The sequence below is a fragment of the Microcaecilia unicolor genome, chromosome 11 (assembly GCF_901765095.1).
Source record: "Microcaecilia unicolor chromosome 11, aMicUni1.1, whole genome shotgun sequence".
NCBI classification, from domain to species: domain Eukaryota; kingdom Metazoa; phylum Chordata; class Amphibia; order Gymnophiona; family Siphonopidae; genus Microcaecilia; species Microcaecilia unicolor.
The window spans coordinates 72,191,885-72,212,610 of NC_044041.1; the positions used below are offsets into that span (position 1 = coordinate 72,191,885).

A 20,726-nucleotide genomic window follows, 5' to 3' on the forward strand; every position below is an offset into this window, starting at 1 on the left:
GGGGGGGAAGGATTAGAAAGAAATGAAAAGAGCAACCCCCCCCCCCCTTTCATTAGAAGTGTTGCCATGTTTGCAGAGGGCCGCCAAGAGCCTATGTTCATTAAAAAGCATTGACAGGCTGATTACTGCTGCTGAGCCCGAGCTCCTCCAGCCCTCATTACCGGTTCAGCAAACCCCTCTCCTTTCAACAGCACCAAATTGCTTTTGCAATAAATAGCTTGTCCACGCCTGATTGGTCGTCTGCCCTGGCACCCATCCCACCAGAATACTAATCAGAGGGAGGGTAGGGGCATCTCCACTGGGCTCTGGGTCAGAGCTACTGCACTGTTTGTCAGCAGGCAAAGCGCCTGGAGTGGCCTCACAATCGTCCATTAGCCCTCTCAAGGAGCTTCAGCTGGCGATGAGGAGGAGGGGAGGGGGGCAAATCTAAGCTTCTTCGTCTTCAATCGTTTGGTCCTAAAGAGGTTAGATTAACTCCATTTGCGACCCATGCTCGTTTTCCTAGAGGTGAATACCTAGGAGTTTAGAAATTAAAAAAAAAATCCAAACCTGGTATCATTATCTAAAAATAAGTTTAGAATTATTTAAAAACATCCCTGTTTGAATTCAACAATGATTATAGCTTGTGTGTAACCGTTTTGCATGCCAACAAACGTTCTCTGGGTTTCTCTTTCCCTCCCCACCCCAAAAGAAAATAAGTAGTAGCCCTTCACTTTGGAGAAAGCTGCAAACGCGGCCCCGCCTACAAACCTTACAGCTGTCTTTTTTTTTTTTTTTTGCTATTTTCCTGCTCAAACCTCCCCGGAAAATTCTTGCAGGGCTAAATAACACCTAGCGAGCTCCGTTCCTTCAAGGGTTAACACAGGCCCCCTACAATGACTGACAGCTCGGACTCTCGCTCAAGCCGAATTGTCCAATGAGAGCACACAGCTACTCGCCCACGTGGGGCGAGCTGCTGGTGCTATGCCTGGATTGGCGGGTTGGCCCAGGCGCTGCCAGCACGAGCCAGGACCCACGTGGAGCTGGCGCGCGTTCATTGATTTCTTTGCCCGCGCGGCGGCGGCGGTGGGGCTCTGGCGGTAACGGCGAGCTGGAGCCCAAGCGGCGCGTGCACCGGCGCCCAGAGCGCGCTCGGTGAGTCTGGCCGCTTCCCGCCCGAGACAGCGATGTCCGGAGTTGGGTTGGCCGCCCGAGGGAGCCATTGTTTGCATGGGGTGGGGGAGGGGACCGTGGGAAAGAGGGTGGGGGTAAGGTAAGGGGAGGGTTGTGTTATAGGGAGGTAAGGCTTGCCTGAGGAGGGCCGTGTTACAGGAAGAGAGGGAGAGGTTCAAGGCCCACGAGAGGACCCTGTTGGGGGGTGGCCGCCGTATCATGGGGATGTAGGGAGGGAGAAGAGTGTAAGGCCTGGGGGGAGAGGAATAGCGGAGTGGAGGCAGGAGAAAAGGTATGCTATGGGGGAGGTGGCATGCCATAGGGGAGAATCACATATGGGGAGGGAGAAGGGCTGGGGTAAGGCAAGGGGAAGACTTATAGGAAAGGAGGGGGCTGGGATAAAGCTTGAGGGAGGACAGTGTTATAGGAAGGGAGAGGGGGCTATGGCATAAGGGAAGGATTGGAGGGAGGGCTATTTCATTATACAGAGAGGGCCAATGGCATAAGGGAAGGCTGTGTTAATGGGGTGGGGAGCATGAATGTCATGGAGGGCAGTTTTGTTGGGGTTTTTTGAACAAGGAATGTTTGAAAGTAAGGTTTACTGAAAAAGCTGATTTGGGGCAGGATTACAGGTATTGTTAGTTTATATGTTTTATGGAAATGATTAGGTATGTTCGGACTTTAGTGGGCCACACATTATTTTAAATAAAATAAATCCATCCCTGCAGTGTAATGTTGGAAAGTAGGGTCTGTAGGTGACACTTTAATGACTCACTACTGAGGAAGGGGTGAAATGGTGATTACTAACATAGTATAAACTCCTCTTTATATGTGCAGAGGAGTAAACTAGTCAAAATGTATTAATGTGATGCTTATTTATTGGTCTACTTTATATTTTTGTTTTGATTGTATTTATTAGTTTTTATTTATCTTCTGCTCTTGAATGGGATAGGTCAGGCTATAGACATGATTTTGGTTCAGGCACAAGTTGGGATGGCATTAGTGGTTTTTGCTTTGCTCTAAAGGTGGAGAGGCCATGTTGATGTCAAGGAAAAGGCTCCTAGGGATATTATGATGGAGGCATTGACTGTTGCAGTGGGATCATCCTGAAGTTTAATGGAACAGCAAAGAAGGATTGGGGAAGGTATTTATTTGTTACATTTGTATCCCACATTTTCCCACCTATTTGCAGGCTCAATGTGGCTTACATAGTACCGTATTGGCGTTTGCCAATTCTGGTATGAACAAATACAAGGTGATGTTGTGGTAGAATAAGGTTAATGTGTGACAGATACATTAGGGGATCTTAGAGAGGAAGAGTTGTGTCCATTACGAGCTTTGGTTTCGTTGTGTTGCAGATGTTCAGTCTATGTTGGGTCGGTGGGGTATGCCTTTTTGAACAGGTTTGTTTTTAGTGATTTCCAGAAATTTAGGTGGTCATACGTTGTTTTTACGACTTTTGGCAGTGCATTCCAAACGCAGAGACGGACGTATGATTAGAAATAGTTTATTGGTAACTTCAAACAAATATATGGCTCGACACAGCTGTGTTTCGGTGCTGTAGCTCCTTCTTCAGGAGTCTTATGAAGGACTATGATGTTAAAATCCAGCTAAATATATAGTGCAAGTGGGACCACAGTTCACAATCCAGATTGAGTAACTTCTGCGAGTAGAATATGCAGAAGTTACTCAATCTGGACTGTGGTCCCACTTGCACTATATATTTAGCTGGATTTTAACATCATAGGCCTTCATAAGACTCCTGAAGAAGGTGCTAAGGTGCCAAAACACAACTCTGTTGAGTCATATATTTGTTTGATGTTACCAATAAACTGTTTCTAATCATACGTCCGTCTCTGCATTTGGAAAGAGCCCACCTTCCCCACTCCTTCTCTGCTGTTCCATTGGACTTCTTTCGTTGGGATCTAGTGCACCTCCACACCTCGTGTGATCTATTCCTTGCTATCATCCTGAAGTTTAGCATAGTTGTAAGAGGGACTGGGAGCAGTGAAGGAAGGAAGAATTGTGTAAAATGTGCTGGGAGTGGGGATGATGAAATAACCATATTAAAGAGTAGTACTGGTTGTTATCCTTATGAACAGATGGTGAAAAGGTTGATGGGCTTGTAATTGCCCAAATTTTTTGTGGGCCAGAGTGCTGGCTAAGGGCAGGGATGAAATGTTTCCAGGTCACCTAAAAATCAGTGTCTACCTGCCATTAGTGAGGTGAAATCTCTGCAGTAGAGGGTCTGGGGGCTGTTGCCTGCCCGCCCACACACAAAAGGAGAGGCAAAAAAGTAATTTAAAACCCCAAAATAAAAAAGCAAGAAAACAAATGGAGCTGTGTCTGTGATGAGTTGGCACTGAGCATGACCCCAAGGGGGTAGATGTTGACAGATGAGGTATAAAGGGTCCCTGGCAGCTGGCTGAATATTCTCTGTAAGGCTCTGAACAGGCATATGCAACCCACACTGGAAAAGTCATTAGGCGAGGCTGGTAGGGATTGTATAAAAATACTAATTTATTGGGCCCTCCCCAGGTGATTGAAATTGTACAAAAATGAAAACAATAAGGCATTTAGTCCCTAAAAACAAAGTAAAGTGACAGGAGCAAGCCTTTGACTTGCTCACAATATTAGTGTTCCATGGTCTCTGTAGTGTGCTGTCACTCCTGCAATCTTGTCTCTCCACCTGGATAGGTATTGCACCCTTTCTGCTGCTCCGTAATTGCCTCTCAAATATTACAGACATCTGGCAGCTTGTGATCTTCTCCTCATCAGACTCTATTCTTATAAATTGTAGGGCTTGCACTATGCCCTCTCCTTGCTCCTTGTTAATGTCACTCCACACTGGTCAAAGTCTCTTCTCTTTATCCTTGGGACTCTCTCCTCCTCTCATCACCACAAGCACAACCTCATTGGACTGGGCAAGTAGGATGCATCCAAGACTTAGGTCCTAACTCCTATCATATCAGGTCTTAGCATGTACTTTTGTTGCCTCTCCCTGTACCGAATGTGCAGCTAGCTGTGGATTTGCTTTCTTTACTTCTCTCTTTGGACGAGATCCTCCTTGTTGATCTCTTCTTTTTCCTCCTCTACCCTACAAACAGAAGAGCCCCCTTTATCTTAATTGCCCTTTAATTCGCTATGTCCCTGCCTCTTAGATCCCTTAATCAAAATCATTTACATATACCTAGTCATAAAGAAATACTTCATGAACATAACTGAGAATGTATCTTTTCAGTACAAGGCTCACTTTTGTGGAATTCATATGCATCTCCAGACATCCGTGACTCAATTTAAGATAGACTTGAAGACCCCTCTTTTTCTAGACGCATATACATAAGGCATCGTCTGTGTGAGACCTGCAGAGCAATAGAGTGCCCTTCTGTGTAACCCATCCCTTGTTTTTCTATTAAACATTATAATTCTGACCCCCTTTCCTCACTGTGTTGTATTTTTCAGGCACTTACCCTCTGTTTTTATATTTAGTTTAGAATGCAAACCGCCTAGATGATAATACTGTAGAGCAGGGTAAAAACTGTGAATTAAATTTGGAAAGTTAACGGGCATCAGGGTTCTGTGGTGGCTCAGGCTTTTACATAGTAAGTGACGGCAGATAAAGACGCGAATGGTCCACCCAGTCTGCCCAACCATCACATTCATTATCAGTTCTAGATTAAATCAACAATGAATGTGATCTTATATTCTTGATCATGGTCTTTGTTGTTTCTGGGATGTAGACCGTAGAAGTCCACTTGGCTCTGGCCTTATGTTCCAAGGACTGCAGTTGCCATCAAATCCTATCCAAATCTGTCTTGTCCTTTGCGGGACACAGACCATAAAAGTCTGCCCAGCACTGTCCTCATGTTCCAAGTTACTGGAGTTTCCATTGAAGCTATATGCGGCACTCAGACCATACAAGCCAGCCCAGCACCAGCCTTAGTTGATACAGCCAGCATGTTCTTTCTCTCCACACTCCTCTCCTGTGGGAAAACAGACCCCACTCCTGGCACTTCCTTTCTCCTTGGTTTCTGAATTAGATGACCAGGATTGGAGGGACTCCTGGGTGGGAAACCCATCACACTTTCTGTTACAACTTTACTGGACTTATAAGAAGGAGAACCCTGGCATCTCCCTACACCCAGGTTTTATACTTCCCTCTACTTTCTACATGACACCTAAATAGACCACCCTTTAAGTACTTTGAGTGGTGAGAATGTTCCTCCTGTCGCTGCAAGGAAAATACATTGTGCTGTGTGTGTGTGTGTGTGTATATGTATATGTATATATATATATATATATATATATATATATATATATATATGTGTGTGTATATATATATATATATATATATATATATATATATATATATACACACACACACACACACACACCCCTAAAGAGCAAGACAGAAAAAAGTTACAAGAAAAATGAGCTTTGCCATGGCCCTGATAAATCTCTTCTGGTATTCACACTTTTCTAAATATGTTTACATCCCTGGTTGTGTTTTTTTTTTTTTTTTTTGTTACATTTGTAACCCGCGCTTTCCCACTCAAGGCAGGCTCAATGCGGCTTATATGGGGCAATGGAGGGTTAAGTGACTTGCCCAGAGTCACAAGGAGCTGCCTGTGCCTGAAGTGGGAATTGAACTCAGTTCCTCAGGACCAAAGTCCACCACCCTAACCACTAGGCCACTGTGTTGGACTGGGTTGTGAGAGATGTAGATTGTACATGTGGACTTTGTAAGGTGGTACAGTGGTTATGAAGTAGCACACTGATAGACTGAAACCAAAAATTGGCCCTGGCATTTTCAGCACACAGCCTAAATACAAGCTATATATTTTTTTCTTAATGGGCCCATTTGGTTCATAGTTTTACTGGCCCTTCTGATGTCTAACATATCACCAATCTGTCCCTAGAGCAGCAGAGCCTAACCAGTGGTGGGGCTGCTTGGAGATGTTTTGTGCAGTCATGCTCCTAGTGTGATCTTTGGCAGAATAAGTGGATCAGACATAATCTCTCTCTCCTTCTTTATTGCTGGAATAGTGAAGGGCACCTCTTCTTCTGGGAGGGTTACAGGATGTATTTGTCTTGTGGGCTAGCATTTCTCACTGAACTGCTGCTTCACTTAGGGGCGTGTGTTGTGCTGTTAATTCTGGCGAACCGACTGTGGATCCTGAGAGATTACCTGTGGTCAAGAGGATAACCAGAAGCAGGAAGACTGGCACTGAGGATTCAGCTTGGCTGTAAACATGTTCCCTCAGAGCCGCCCCCCTGTAAGTACCAGTGCACTTCTTTGGGTATGATGGGCAAGGGTGCTTACGCTAGCATTACATGTGTCTGATAGCATGTGGTGATAAAATAGAGCAACTTCTCTAACCTCCCTTGTTAGATTTTCTCTTCCTATTGTAAATACACATCCCCTTTCAATTTTCTTTCGTTCAGTTGTTGAAAGTTCTTGTATGACTTCCAGTGTTACCATTTGGGATCAGAGTAAATGGAGAGCATCATGCTGATCAGTATGACATTCCAGTGCCAGCACCACAACAGTGCACATGCAGGATGCAATTGTGGCATGCACAACCTAGGCATGAGTTGTCTTGCTGCTTCTGACCCATAATTTGTGCCCTGCTCTGATCTCCCCACCCCTCCTCCCAATGTAACTATTCTAGATGTACCTATATGGGTCTCCTTTGTAACTCTAGTATTTATTCCTTGTGCCTCTCAGACAGTTTGATTAAAGCAGAATAACTGGGCCACATTCTTTCTAATCTTCTTTCTCTACAGACTCACCTCCAGTCTCCTGCTGTTGCTTCTGCTGTAGCAGCTAGTGCTGTGTCTGCTACACCCCAATCCTTAAAACTCACATACCCTGAGACTCTGGACCGCATCAAAGAGGAGTTCCAATTTCTTCAGAACCAGTATCATAGGTGAGTACTATTGCGCAGCACACTTGTGTGTGCTCTCTGTCTCTTGCCCTTACACTCTAACACATAACACACAGGGCAGTGAGACCCCTTTGATAGCCCTCTAAACTAAAGCAGTAAGAGTTGTTCTTGTGGTTAAGTGAAGGGAAACATTTTTGTGGACGTTAAACCTATGTTGGCTATATGGGGAAGAAACAAGGGCTTTACCTCCTGGATAGAAGAGGAGGAACAGTATTGACTGATTTAGTGCCTTTAAGAGAGAATGGGGAGTGTATTGCCAATTTTCTCAGAGGACAAGCAGGCTGTTGTATTCTCACGTGGGTGATGTCATCTGACGGAGCCCGGTGCGGACACTGACTAATGAGTTGTAAAAATTTCCAGCAGCGTCCCTCTACACATGCAGTGGTGCCTTCCTACCCAACTCACAAGCTTGGGTCCCTCGGTCTTCGTTTTTCCCATGGAGCTGGGAGAATGCATCACAGTGTGTTCAGTATGTGTATTTTTTTCCAGACTCCACAGTGCCTTCCTGTGCAGCTCTTTACTTACAACAGACCGTTCAGGCATTGAGGGCGCTTACACTAGAGGCAGATCAGCTTCTCTGAGGCTCGTTCTTTGTCTGTGCAGCCATTCTTGGCACTGGCGCCTCGACAGGTGTTGACGTCTACTTTGCATACTGTACCGCTCTCGACATCAGGGGAGGTAGCTTCCCCAGAGCTTGCCCCAAAGGACTGTACCTTGGCGCCCTTTGGGGCAAGGACATGGTTCCTCGGAGCCGAGACAGACACTTTCCCAGCCCACTCTTAGTACAAGGAAGCGTCTGATTGGTACTATTACTTATCAGAGGAGGAGTCCTATTGTATTCCCTCTGATCCCTCCCTGCCTCAAGAGAGACTGAAATCTCCACCTGAGGGGTCTCTCTTTCACCAGCTTTGTTAAAGAGATGGCTTCAGTCATTCCATTTAAGTTGGAAACGGAGGAAGAGCCCAGAGTGGAGATGCTGAATGTTCTGGACAGAGCCTCCTCCTATGGAAGGGGTCACGGTACCATTACACCCTATCATTAAGGATTGCCTGATGAAGAATTGGGAATTTCCTCTTTCAGTGCAGGTGGCACCATAGAGGGTGGCTATGCAAGGCTTCCAGATTTGAGAAGGCCCAATTGCCATGCCACTCTCTGGTGGTTGAATCTGCCCTCAAACGTGCTAGGAGTTCCAGGGCTCGTAACTCGGTGTCCACAGGTAGAAAGGCCAAGGCACTGGACTTGTTTGGGAGGAAAACATTTCCGGCCTCGTTCATTACCTGCATCCAGTCCTACCAGCTCTATATGGGCCTGTACGTGCAGTCCCTGGTCCGCAGTACAATCAATCTGGCGGGCTCTCTCCCACAGCAGCAAGCTGCTGAGCTTCACCAGCTGGCCAAAAAACACCTGGAGTGAAAAAAAATTTGGCCATTGGGGATTATGACTCTCTTGATGTGGCATCCAGACTCTGCACCATGGATGTGGGAATACGAAGAATCTCTTGGCTGCATGTCTCTGACCTGAATCTGGTGATTGAGGAGAATTTAATTTGGCATTTATAACCTGCTTTACCGACAAATTCTAAACGGTTAGCGGACATACCGTGTCGAGGGGACAGCTTGTTTGGAGATAAAGTAGAGGAGCTCGCTAACCTCATCAAGAAACATACGGATACCATCCAAACACTATCTTGGCACCCTTCAGCTGCTGCCTCTAGGAGATTCTCCAGTGGACCTAAGGGCAACCCTATTACTCTCAGAAGCATAGATTCCCACTGCCCTCCTGCTCTGCCCAGCACAGGGCCACCGTCCCCAGACCCGTCAACCACGTACTCGGAAGTCCCAGCCGGTGCCCCAGTCAAAGCAAGGGGCGAACCTTGGATTGGCTTCAGGAGAGCATAGCCACACTCCCAAGTGACTGTCCTGGACAGCCTTCTGGTGGGGGGGAGGAGGCTGAATTTTTACAATCAAAGGTGGCCCCTTGTAACCTTCGACCAGTAGGTTCTTCAAGTATACGCCCTCCATTGGCAGCAAAAACCCACCAAGTTGTCCACCGAGAGCATTGTTATTCAGCTGTCAGCATAAGCAGGTACTTGCAGAGGAAATCTCCACCCTTCTACAAGCCAGTGTGGTTGAGCCTTTACCACCAGGGGAATAAGGAAAGGGATTCTATTCTAGGTATTTCTTGTGCCCCAAAAATGGGGGGGGGGGGGGGATTTTGTCCTAAACTAGATCTGAGGGCCCTGAACAAATTCCTGGTCAAAAGTTTGGGATGATTTCCCTAGGCACCCTTGCCATGATTTAAGTAAACAGTTGGTTATGCTTTCTGGACCTAAAAGACAACTGTACCCACATTTTGATACTTCCCAGTCATGGGAAGCATCTCGGATTTCACCTAGAGAAACGCCACTACCAGTACCATGTACTGCCATTTGACATTGCATCAGCTCCCAGGGTATTCACCAGATGTCTAGCAGTAGTATTGGCATATCTATGCAGGCTGGGAGTGTATGTTTCCCTATCTGGACATTGCAGGCTCAGGCTTTCTTCCACAGACCAGAGTGGAGACTTTATCAGTGCTTGCCTCTCAGGTCCGTGCATTCAAGCAGATCACAGCTCGGCACATATTGAGATTGATAGGCCACGTGTCCTCAACAGTGCTTGTCACTCCCATGGTACGTCTTCACTTGAGAGAAGTCCAGTGGACCCTAGCTTCTCAGTGGTCTTGGGTGGCTGGGAACTTAGCGGATGCTATCCAGATTTACCCCAGGGTTGACTCATGCCCTTCTCTGTTGGACAATTCGGTTGAATTTGATTGCCGGACTACCATTCCAGATTCCACCTCTTCAGAAGGTGCCAACAATGGATGCATCCAACCTGTGCTGGGGAGCTCGTGTAGATGGGCTTCCCAAGAGACTTGGTCTGCTCAACAAACAGATCTTCATATCAGTCTCCTCAAGCTGCAAGCCATTTGGAATACTCTAAAGACTTTCAGAATTTGGCTGCAAAACCAAATTATTCTCATCCAATCAGGTTGCAATGTTTTATGTGTCAGGATGCAGTGAGGATGTGGCAGTGGGTCCTCCTTCACAGGATGGACCCCCAAGCCACATACCTTCTGGGAAAGTAAAACTGCCTGGCGGACAGACTGAACAGGGTTTTGCAACCGCACAAGTGGTCTCTGAATATGGGTGTAGCCTGCAAGATCTGAGAGTGGGGCATTCCCTTGGTGGATCTTGGGGGAGGGTTGCCTGTATACTGTTTTTAATTACCTCTTCTTATAGACCTCTTTCTGACTCTGTCATACGGGGGACTAAAGGTACTTATTTCATATAACAGATTCTGTATAGTTTCTCTGACCTCCATTGTCACCCAATCACAAGGTCTATTCTGGGGTGGCATTAGGAGCCGTAATTGAAAACTAATTCCCATAATTACTGCTTTCTGTTTGTTTTCTGGATCTAGATATACTCTGGGCCATTTATGTTCCCACATAAATCTTATTAAACATCTGTCTAAGTTTCTGCAAAGACTGAGTGTCACTTGTATATGATCTACCTGGTAGGCTAAATGTAAGGTAAAGAGAAGATAGAATCAATAAAAATAAAGACAGAGATAGGTTTAGATAGATAGATACATTTTATTTCTTACCCAAACACAGGTCTTCAAGTTGATACAAATACAGACATCAGATTCTGGTTTCAGCCGCACAGGGCTTCGCCGTCTGACAGAAGCTTCGGAGAAGACTCTCAAACTGAGCCAAAATCTCCCCTCTTTTATACTCTATCTTCTCCATAGAAGTGAATGGTGAGATACCTAGCTCCTAATATTTCGCAATTTCTGAGATCATACTTTCCCATGCGATCTGCTATCTGATGTACCCACCTCCTTCCGTTCTCAGCTACTGCTAATTATCAACATGTTTTGGGAAGCGTTGAGATAACAGTTTCACATCTTCCGGCTGCAATACTTTTCATACCTTTCTCATGAACTCTGTATTACCTCTGTATCATTGTATACCAAAACTAATAAGCTCCATTTTATTCATCTGATCTTTCATTACAGATGCTATATTTGATTTAAAAATTGTACCAATTTGTGTCAGAAGTCATTATTCAGACCTGCTTTTTGCAGATTCTCAAATATTAATTCACTTGCTTGTTCTTTGGCCTAGTCAGTATTTTTTTCCCAGTTGTTCTTGGCTGCATAGCTTTGGCCATCACTATTCCAGTGGTAGCCTTAAAGCTAGGCCATATATTAACAATACATATCCTCCAATACCTCTTATAGAGAAGATTTGCTGAAACTCGGGCAGGATCAGGAAACTATGATCCTAATCATGCTCTATTGGCTGAGACAGATATGGTTCCCTCCTCTTCTAGAGTTATCCTCCGACGATCCATGGAGCTTAGATTGTTTTCCAACCCTCATGCAGAACTAGGGGTCTCTTCTGCATTCCAACCACCAATCCCTGGCCCTAATGGCTTGGATGTTGAGAGTGTAGAATTTTAAAACTTGGGTTTGCCAGAGGGTGTCTCTCGCATCTTGCTAGCTTCCAGAAAAGACTCCACTAGATGATGTTACTCTTTTAAGAGGAGGAGGTTGCTGTCTGGTGTGAGGGTGAGGCCTTAGATCCTCTCACTTATCTGACACAAAAACTGCTTGAGTACCTCCTTCATCTCTCTGAGCATGGTTTGAAAATCAACTCTGTAAGGGTTCATCTCAGTGCGATTAGTGCTTACCATCACTGTGTAGAAAGTAAGCCCATCTCTGTATAGCCTCTAGTTGCTCGCTTAATAAGAAGTTTGCTTTTGACAAAGCCCCCAGTCAAACCTCTAACTGTGTCATGGGATCTCAACATAGTCCTCACCCAGCTGATGAAGGCTCTTTTTGAACTGCTTGATTCCTGTCATCTGAAATATTTGACCTGGAAAATTGTTTCTGCTGGTGGTCACTTCAGCACAATGTGCTTCAGGCCCTAGTAGTTGATCCACCTTGCACTAAATTTCACCACAACAGAGTAGTTCTATGCACACACTCTTCTCTTCCTAAGGTAGTGTCAAAGTTCCATATTAGTCAATTGTCCTGCCAACATTTTTTTCCAAAATAACATGTCCATCCTGGTGAGAAGGTACTGCATACTTTGGACTGCAAGCAAGCCTTAGCCATCTATCTGGAGCAGACAAAAGCCCATAGACAGTCCACCCAACTTTTTATTTCTTTTGATCCAAACAGGATGGGAGTAGCCATCGGCAAGTGCACACAACTTGCAATTGGCTAGCAGATTTAATTTAATTTAGGCATTTATAATCTGCTTAACTGTCAAGTTCAAGGCAGAGAACAATCACACATTATGAGCAGGTACTTTCTCTGTCCCTAGAGAGCTCACAATCTAAGTTATTTTACCTGAGGCACCTCCTTTATTTATGCCCAGGCTGGGCTGATTCTGGAAGGTCATGTCAAGGCTCATAATGTCAGCCATGGCTAATTCGGTAGCCCAATTGAAGTCAGCTTCCATAGAGGAGGTTTGCAAAGCTGCAATGTGTAATCTGTCCACACTTTCACATTTCATTACTGCCTTAAGCGGGATACCCAATATGACAGTTGGTTCGGTCAGACAGTTCTGCATAATTTGTTTGGTGTCTAAAATCCTATTCTACCCCGCTAGGCCCAGTTTTGTTCTGTTCCAGGCTGCACTTCCACAACTAGTACAAAAATTGTTTCAGATTGATTTACAGGCCTCAATCTTTTGAGTCCCTATGGTCCTAGGATTATTTTCAGTGAGCCTGGTAGCTAGGGATTCCCTCTTGAGAATACAGCAGGCCAGGTATGCTCACATACCCTCCCACCTGTCCTTGGAGTTGAATTATTTAACTTTTTATAGTGACTGAAGGACCCAAGCTTGTGCATCGGGTGGGAAGGCACCAGCGGCACACATAGTTGAACGCTGCTAGAAACTTCTACAACGGATTATGTCACCCACATGAGAATACTTGGTGTGTGTCCTCGGGGAACACTTGCTACAGGGCAGTAACTTTGCTTTCCCCTTTTGTTTGGACATTTTATTTATGGCAATTTTTGCTCATATTTGTAATGTTGAAAGTTGGAGGGGGAGGATCCATCACTTCTAACTCTGTTATACTTGGTGATTTTGTGCTAGAAAGGGGATATGAATGGGACGAGAGGGGAGGGTTTGTTTTCTATGTTGTAAGAAAAATGGTGGTACTCATTATGACTGTATATGCAGTCAAGCCATGTTAGGAATTTTGCATGTGTGTTTTGGGTTGTCAGGTTACATGACTGTTGTACTTCTCTTTTGGTCACCAATAAAAAGTGTTTAAACTTAAGATGGATGGTGGAACTGTGCTCTTGGTGTGAAGGGTATAGAATCTTGTGTCTTTGCCCATGGATGGGGTGAAGAGGAGAAGGAGTAATGGAAAAGCATCCTCATTATTTGGGGAAGGTGTTCTGACCCTCTTTCCTTACTGGTGTCTTTGTGCAGACATCCCATCGTAAGTTCTCACTATAATTTTATTTTATTTTTTTGCAGTTTGAAGTTAGAATGTGAGAAGTTGGCAACAGAGAAGACTGAGATCCAGAGACATTATGTTATGGTGAGTGACCATTGCCCTGCACTCCTCTCTGAGGAAAAGTGGAATCCCTCAGCGTTTTCAGCCTGGATTGCTCTTGGGTAGGGGTAGCTGGCTGCTCCCAGTCTTCACAATGCAAGTGATGCTTGATTGCTCCTCTCTTCCCTGAGGTGTATAACACTTGCTTTCTTTTTATTTTACAGTATTATGAAATGTCCTATGGGCTCAATATTGAAATGCACAAACAGGTGAGTGCCTGCACTTGTGTCAGGATTAGGGACAAGGGCTCTCCAGGTGAGGAAGCAGGATCTGTAGACAGAAGTGGAGATTTCAGACATACCAGTGTACTCTTTGAGGGTGTGTGTCCAGTGTCTTTCTTCCTGCTTTGCACCAGGTGTTTTGTTTTGTTTTTCAATAATAGCATATCAGCAAAAAGCAACGGCATAAAGAAACAATACAAACTAAAAAGAAAACAAAAGTACTTACAAAGGTAACGTTCATCAGCTCTATAAAGCCCACTACAAGGAAGGGGCTCTGACAAAGAAAATGATCAGGCTCATAGTTATAAATCCAAGAAAAGTGTTGGTCATAGTACTCTAATGCACTGGTCTAATGCACATGACTGGACTATGTTGTTTGTTAATTTACTTGATATACCGCCTTTATATAGGTGAGGTCAAAGCGGTTTACATACAATAATGACAGAAGGAAAGGAAATCTGTAAATAATAGAAAAGGGTCATGCACATCAAAGAGAGAGTGCTCAAACATGGCAAAGAAAAAAATGTTAAAATTAAAAATTTTCCATTTTCTCACAGAGCTGCTGCTGGTCAAGCTGGCTCAGTGGTGTCAAAGGCCATTTTGAAAAAGCAAGCTTTGAGGGATGTTTTAAATCTGAAGGAAGGATGGTCGTTCCAAAGCTTTGGGGCCAGAAAAAAGAAGGCAATGGATCTAGCGGATTCGTAGTGTGCGTATCGAGGGGAAGGAAGAACAAAGTGATGGCCGTGTAGAGAGCAGATGGAGTGGGCTGGAGTATATGGAATAATAAGACGAAAGATAAGAGGGACTACCAGAGTGAGAGACCTTGTGAATAAGAACCAGGATCTTAAACCAGACCTAAAAGAAATAGGAAGCCAGTGTAATTGAAGGAACAGAAGAGTAACATTGTATCTTTGGCAATCAGAAGTAAATGGGCAGCAGAATTCTGAACTCTGAAGACGGCGTTGTTGAATCTGAGTGATAACCAGTGTACATGGAGTTACAGTAGTCCAGGTGGGAAATAATAAACATATGAATTAGGGTATGCATGGAAGGGGAAGTCCTAGGAGTTTGTGAATTGAGCACAGATAGCATAACCAGAAGAAACTTAATTTAATCACATGAGAAATCTGATATTCAAATGAGTTTAGAGTTGAAGATCACACACACATGGTGGAAAGAGAGAACGAATGAAATGTGGTTTTGAAAAACAGTAGCAGGATGGAGGGGGTTGGATGGGTACCGGTGATCCAACAGGCCTTGGTCTTAATAGGGCTAAGGACAAGTCTGTGGTGAGGAGCCAGTCAGAGAGGGCATGAAGGACAATGTTCAAAGGATCAAGGTTGGGGGGACATAGAAGGTAGTGGGGTAGATAAGTAAAATGTCAGCATAGATAAAGAAGCGAATGTTAAAATCCTACAAAAGGGTTGCTAATGAACTTAAGAAAATGTTAAATAGGAGAGGTGAGACGACCGAGTCCTGGGGGACCCCACATTTGAGGGGGATATCTGTAGGAGACGAACCATGAGAGGACAGTGCCCCCTTAGACCGATGGCTTCCAATTGGGATAGTAGAAGAGAGTGGTCGACCAGGTCAAAAGCCGCAGAGAAATCAAAGGACAATAGAAGCGCAATGTTCTCTGTCTAGGATGATGTGAAGTTCACTAAGCAAGGAAGTGACAGTAGTTTCAGTGCTGTGAAATCTGGTTTGTCTGGTATGCAGGACCGAGAGACCATCAGAAAAAAAAGGAGCTGATCAAAGATGATTTTCTTGGTGACTTTGGAGGCAATGCAGATGACAGGCCTCAGTGAGTGGGAGTCGAGGGGTCGCTGGATGGATCCTTCAGTAATGGCTTTAACGACAACATTTTTCCAAGAGGGGGGAATAGATCTGGACGTAGGACTAAATGTTACCAGGTAGAGAAGAAGATGGGTGAGACCATGGCATGGGATCTTCAGCTCGAGGGGAGGGGGTCTAAAGAACCTTCCTCACGGCTTTTCGTTTTATTCGGGAGCATGAGACGTGCTCCGCTTCTGTGGAACATCCCGTCTGTCCGTCGTCCCCCCCCCCCCCCCCCCCCCCACACACACACACACTTTTTGTCATAGTTGTCAGTTTTTGTGCACTGCCAGGCTCAATCTTATCTGTTGCCCCACACTCAATAAAAGAGGGGAATCCAGAGAACCCGCACCTCGCCAATCTAGAAACTTCCTGGGAGAGCCACACCAAATCCACCGCAGCCCCCAATATGTCGGTGCCGATATACAGACACAAAACAAGGCCAGCAGGAAGAGGCATCATGAAGAGCAGAAACCTTCTTTACCTGGTTCACTGATCACTCTGATGTAGAAGCTGATGAGCTGGGGAGGTTATTGAGGATATTATCTGGCCAAATCCATTACAGTACTATCTACTTCCTGATATGGAGGATGAAGAAGAGGAAGGAGATGATGAAGAGAAGGAGGAAGGCTTGGAGGATATTGATGAGGAAGGTGATGAAGAGGAGGAGGATGAAGATGATGGAGAGGAGGATGAAGGAAATCACAATTGATCACTGATGGATTTTTTTTTTTTTTTGTAATTCTTCAATCCCAAGGAACAAGTTGGCTTATTTTATTTTCTCCCTCTCCTGTGCTCAGTCACCTTGTTCTCTTGGTCTTTTCTTTCTCCTTGTATCTTGGTTCAAATTTATTTTATGCGGGTAGAAAGGAAATCTCTCTACCTGTTTAAGGTCTGTCTTAATCCTTCCATCTTATCCCAGACACTATGAAGAAACCCTTTGCTTCCTTCAGTTTGCTGAAGGCAGGCAAGTGTTTAGACTCCTGTGTAGTAGGGCGTAGAATTCTAGCTTTCCCTTTTTCCCCCCCTCTGTATATTGAGCTCTGAGATCACTATGGGGCTCATTTTCAAAGCACTTAGCCTTCCAAAGTTCCATAGGTTTCTATGGAACTTTGGAAGGCTAAGTGCTTTGAAAATATTCCTATGTCTACCTGTGAATATGGACAGTTAGCATCTGTCTAATTTTCTCTTGTTTAAAAAAAATATAGAAATTATAGAAAGTCAGGGTGGGTTTTGAGATGATTGGAATGTGGGTGGGGTGGTTAGTGGGCATTTTCACAACATGGCTTTGCTCTCCTTTGGCACGTTTGTGATTCAAAACATCCATGCAATCTAACATGACAGAACAGTTTTAAATACATAACATAGTAACATACATAGTAGGTGACGGCAGAAAAAGACCTGTACGGTCCATCCAGTCTGCCCAACAAGATAAACTCGTATGCGCTACTTTTATATGTATACCTGACCTTGATTTGTATCTACCATTTTCAGGGCACAGACCGTAGAAGTCTGTCCAGTACTAGCCCCGCCTCCCAATCTCCGCTAAGCTTCTGAGGATCCATTCCTTCTGAACAGGATTCCTTTATGTTTATCCCACGTGTTTTTGAATTCCGTTACCGTTTTCATCTCCACCACCTCCCATGGGAGTGCATTCCAAGTATCCACCTATACAATGTTTAAAAATGTACAGGTTGCTTTGTTACAATTGAAAGTGGTGAGGGAAGGTATTTGGAGAGAACTCCAAATGGTGTAAAGAGTGGGGGAAGTAGAAGGCATTGGCTTAGGGGGAGATATAGAAGGGTTGGAGTGTTTTGCTTGTTGGACCTCACGCTTGTAATGAGATGCTGCTCTTTTGAAAAGGCATTGGAAGGGAGGATCACGCCTCCATCGCTATTGGTGCTCAGCTCTGCGAATTTGGCACTTCAGTAGTAGAAGGCCCTCATGAAACCAGGGGGATCTCTTTGGCCTGGTGGGAGGCAGAATGGGTAGTCAGGAGTGAAGAGGCATCTGTGGATGGCCAGGAAAACAGAGCTTAGTGGAGTCCCAGCAGGACACCGCTTCTGAGAGTGGGAGATCGAGAAAAGGAAGAGAACGGGTAGAAAGGTTGTAGGGTCACAGTAGGGAAAACAGGGGCAGCAGGATAAGGTCAATGAAGGTAAAAAATGGCTGGAAGAGCCAGAAAGTTTAAAAGAAACAAGAACACATTAATTGATTTGATTTGCTTATTTTATTTTTTGTCTATTAGATTGTAAGCTCTTTGAGCAGGGACTGTCTTTCTTCTATGTTTGTGCAGCGCTGCGTATGCCTTGTAGCACTATAGAAATGCTAAATAGTAGTAGTAGTAGTAAAATGGTCAGTCCAGGGAAGAGAAAGGGAAGAAAAATTGGATGTCGATAGGGAAGAAACATGAGTAGGAAAGAATACTAACTGAGAAAAGCTTACACTGTCCAGAAAGGCGATAAAAGATGAGACCCTAGAAAAGGAGGGGTCATCAATGTGCACATTAAAATCCCCTAATATGAGGAGATTAGAGAACTTTGAGGTGGTATCAGCTATTGACTGGAGAAGAGAATCCCAGTTTGATTTGGAGGGAGGACTATAGCAAATCCTGAGTGTTGATTTTAAAGGGGAAAGAATATTGACAGCCAGTAAGTTGGAATAAGGAAAGGTACTAAAGGGAATTTGTGACAGAGAATAGGAAAAAGAGAAACAGAGTGCAACTCCACCTCCTTTTCTTGAAGACGTAGCGACATGTACAGCGGAATAACTGGAAGGAAGGCAGTGATATAGATAGGCCTCCTTCCCTCATGGATCCATGTCTCCATGAGACAAAGTAGGTTCAGCCGAGAATTGCTCAAAAGATGATGCACAAGGGAGACTTTACACTGCAAAAAACGGCAGTTAAGGAGTCCTAAAGAAAGTGCTGTGGGGCTGTGCAGGGCAGGAGAAGGGACAGAAGAAGGTAAGCAGCATGTGAGATAGCGGGTTAAGGGAGGTACCTGGAGTGGCGGAGGAGGTCGTCCGATGAGAAGTGGAATCTGCTCTCTGCAGGAGATTGGGAGCTGCAAAAAGAAGCCATCAGAAATGTCACCAAGAGCAAGAGAGGAATAGACCCAAGTTCGCCGTAGGACGTGACCTTAGGAGCACGACCTGCTCCTTGGGTGCACTCCTTCAGAGACACCGCAAGCAGCTTGATAATAGAGGGCTTCCAGCGGGGAAATCTTTCATAGGCGGTCACATGATACAGGATTTGGCCGCAGGTATCTGATACCAGCAGGGAAACCAATAGAGACCAACAGGAGACCTATGTGAGAAAATCAACAATTACAATCATGCAGTAACACCCTAAGATCAAGTATAAAAGAACAATTAGGTTAGAAATAAATTTTAGAAATGGCTACATCCTCTGGCTTCCCAAACTTCAGTATGTCTCAAAGATACGTTTGCCACAGTTCTTTAGGTGGCAATAATCTTGGGGAAATTAGTGTTGAGTTCTCATTTCTAGTTGAATTCTCTAATGTCTTCATTTTTAAATGTAAAGCCAGGTTATCCTTTATAAAGGTAATTTCAACTTTGAGTGATAGTCAACTCTATGCTTTATAGGAAAGTTCTGCTCCTCCTTGTTTGGCTTTGGTGTCAGGCTTGCTGGGAATCACAGGGTGATCATCAATTCCCAGGTTATCAGCTGAGGACCTTCCTCTTCCAGATAAGCACGATAATATTAGAAGAAATAAGATAACCTCGCTGAAGCAGAGCAACCATTTTAAATATCCTCATACAATGCCATCTTGGATCCCCTATTACATTTTGTCCAGATTCTTTTTGTAGTTTTAGATTACTGCTAGTGCCGGATTCGCTGCTTTCTGTCTTGCAGTACTTTGTGCTTGGAATAGTCTCCCTGAGTTTGTGTGTCTTGCTTCTCTTCTGTTCATATCTAAATCCCGTTTAAGGACGCTGTTCTTAATCCAGAACCCCTTACACTCCTGACCCTTAAGCTATTATTAGCTAGGTAGATTTGGGGAAAACCACAGCTTATCTCTGGGTGTGAAGAATAAAGACAGGGTCTATTCCTTGGTATCCTGCTAGGTACCTGTGATCTTGACTGGCCTGTGTTGGAGACAGGATGGGCTTGATGTTGGGCTTCATAGAAATATGACTTATCTGTGTGTTGCAACTCGATTATAAGCTCCATGGAGCAGGAACTTCTCTGTATATCTGTACAACAGTGCTTGCAGCTAGCACTGCTAGAGAAATGATGGGATTCTCATCTTTAGTGTATAGTTGAATATCTTTCTATTAGTTTTGCTGGAACTGGGCCCAGTGAAATTGAATTTGGTCCTGACACTGATCCAGGGATGTTTTCTTCTGAGGCTATATAGAATGGTTCTGAGCAAGGAGCTGTTAGGTGATATTCAAAAGCACTTATACATTCATCAGTACCCACTGCCAACTGCATAAGTAGTTTAAAAAATAAAATTCCCTCCTGTGCACCACAAAAATTCTGGCCACTCAAGTCACTGAATGGTCAGGATTTATACTTAAAATGGGTGGGATTTGGGGCACCTTAGAGTCAGCAGTGAAATCTCGGGTATAACTTTATATGATTGGCCTTCTACTGATTTTTGGCCTTTGTGTGGCCTTAGATGGTGGTCCAGCCCTGTCTTCTCTCCCTTGTTCCTCCTTTGCCTGTCATGTCCCTGGGGGGATAAGGGCAATCCCTGTGCTTTATGTTAGAGAGGAGGAAATCTTTCTCTTTAAGTGAAAGAGATTCAATGTGTGTGTGAAAGCCAGAGGTGCAACATACAATTTTGTTGCTCATAGAAATGAGCATATCTGTCTGAGGAAATGGGGGCTTGAAATGTTTTAATTAGGGGATAAAGGGGATTTTCACACCTGCTTCAGATCTCCTCTGGTTCAACAGCATATGGTGGGGTTTATGTT

At 44.5% G+C, this 20,726-nt stretch overlaps 1 protein-coding gene across 2 annotated transcripts in view; it reads left to right on the top strand.

Moving 5' to 3' along the window:
* Positions 1-380: 380 nt before the first annotated feature.
* Positions 381-20,726, top strand: part of LOC115479671 (transducin-like enhancer protein 1) — a 39,697-nt gene continuing 19,351 nt past the window's right edge. Inside the window, exons 1-5 of one of the 2 annotated variants that reach the window (XM_030217746.1) lie at positions 381-464; positions 6,285-6,428; positions 6,940-7,082; positions 13,647-13,710; positions 13,890-13,934. In XM_030217746.1, coding sequence (XP_030073606.1) covers positions 6,405-6,428; positions 6,940-7,082; positions 13,647-13,710; positions 13,890-13,934 — 276 coding nt within the window. In that variant the 5' untranslated portion in view covers positions 381-464; positions 6,285-6,404. Of the gene's footprint in view, positions 465-984; positions 1,135-6,284; positions 6,429-6,939; positions 7,083-13,646; positions 13,711-13,889; positions 13,935-20,726 lie in introns of those variants that run through there. The other variant, XM_030217745.1, reaches the window with a different exon arrangement.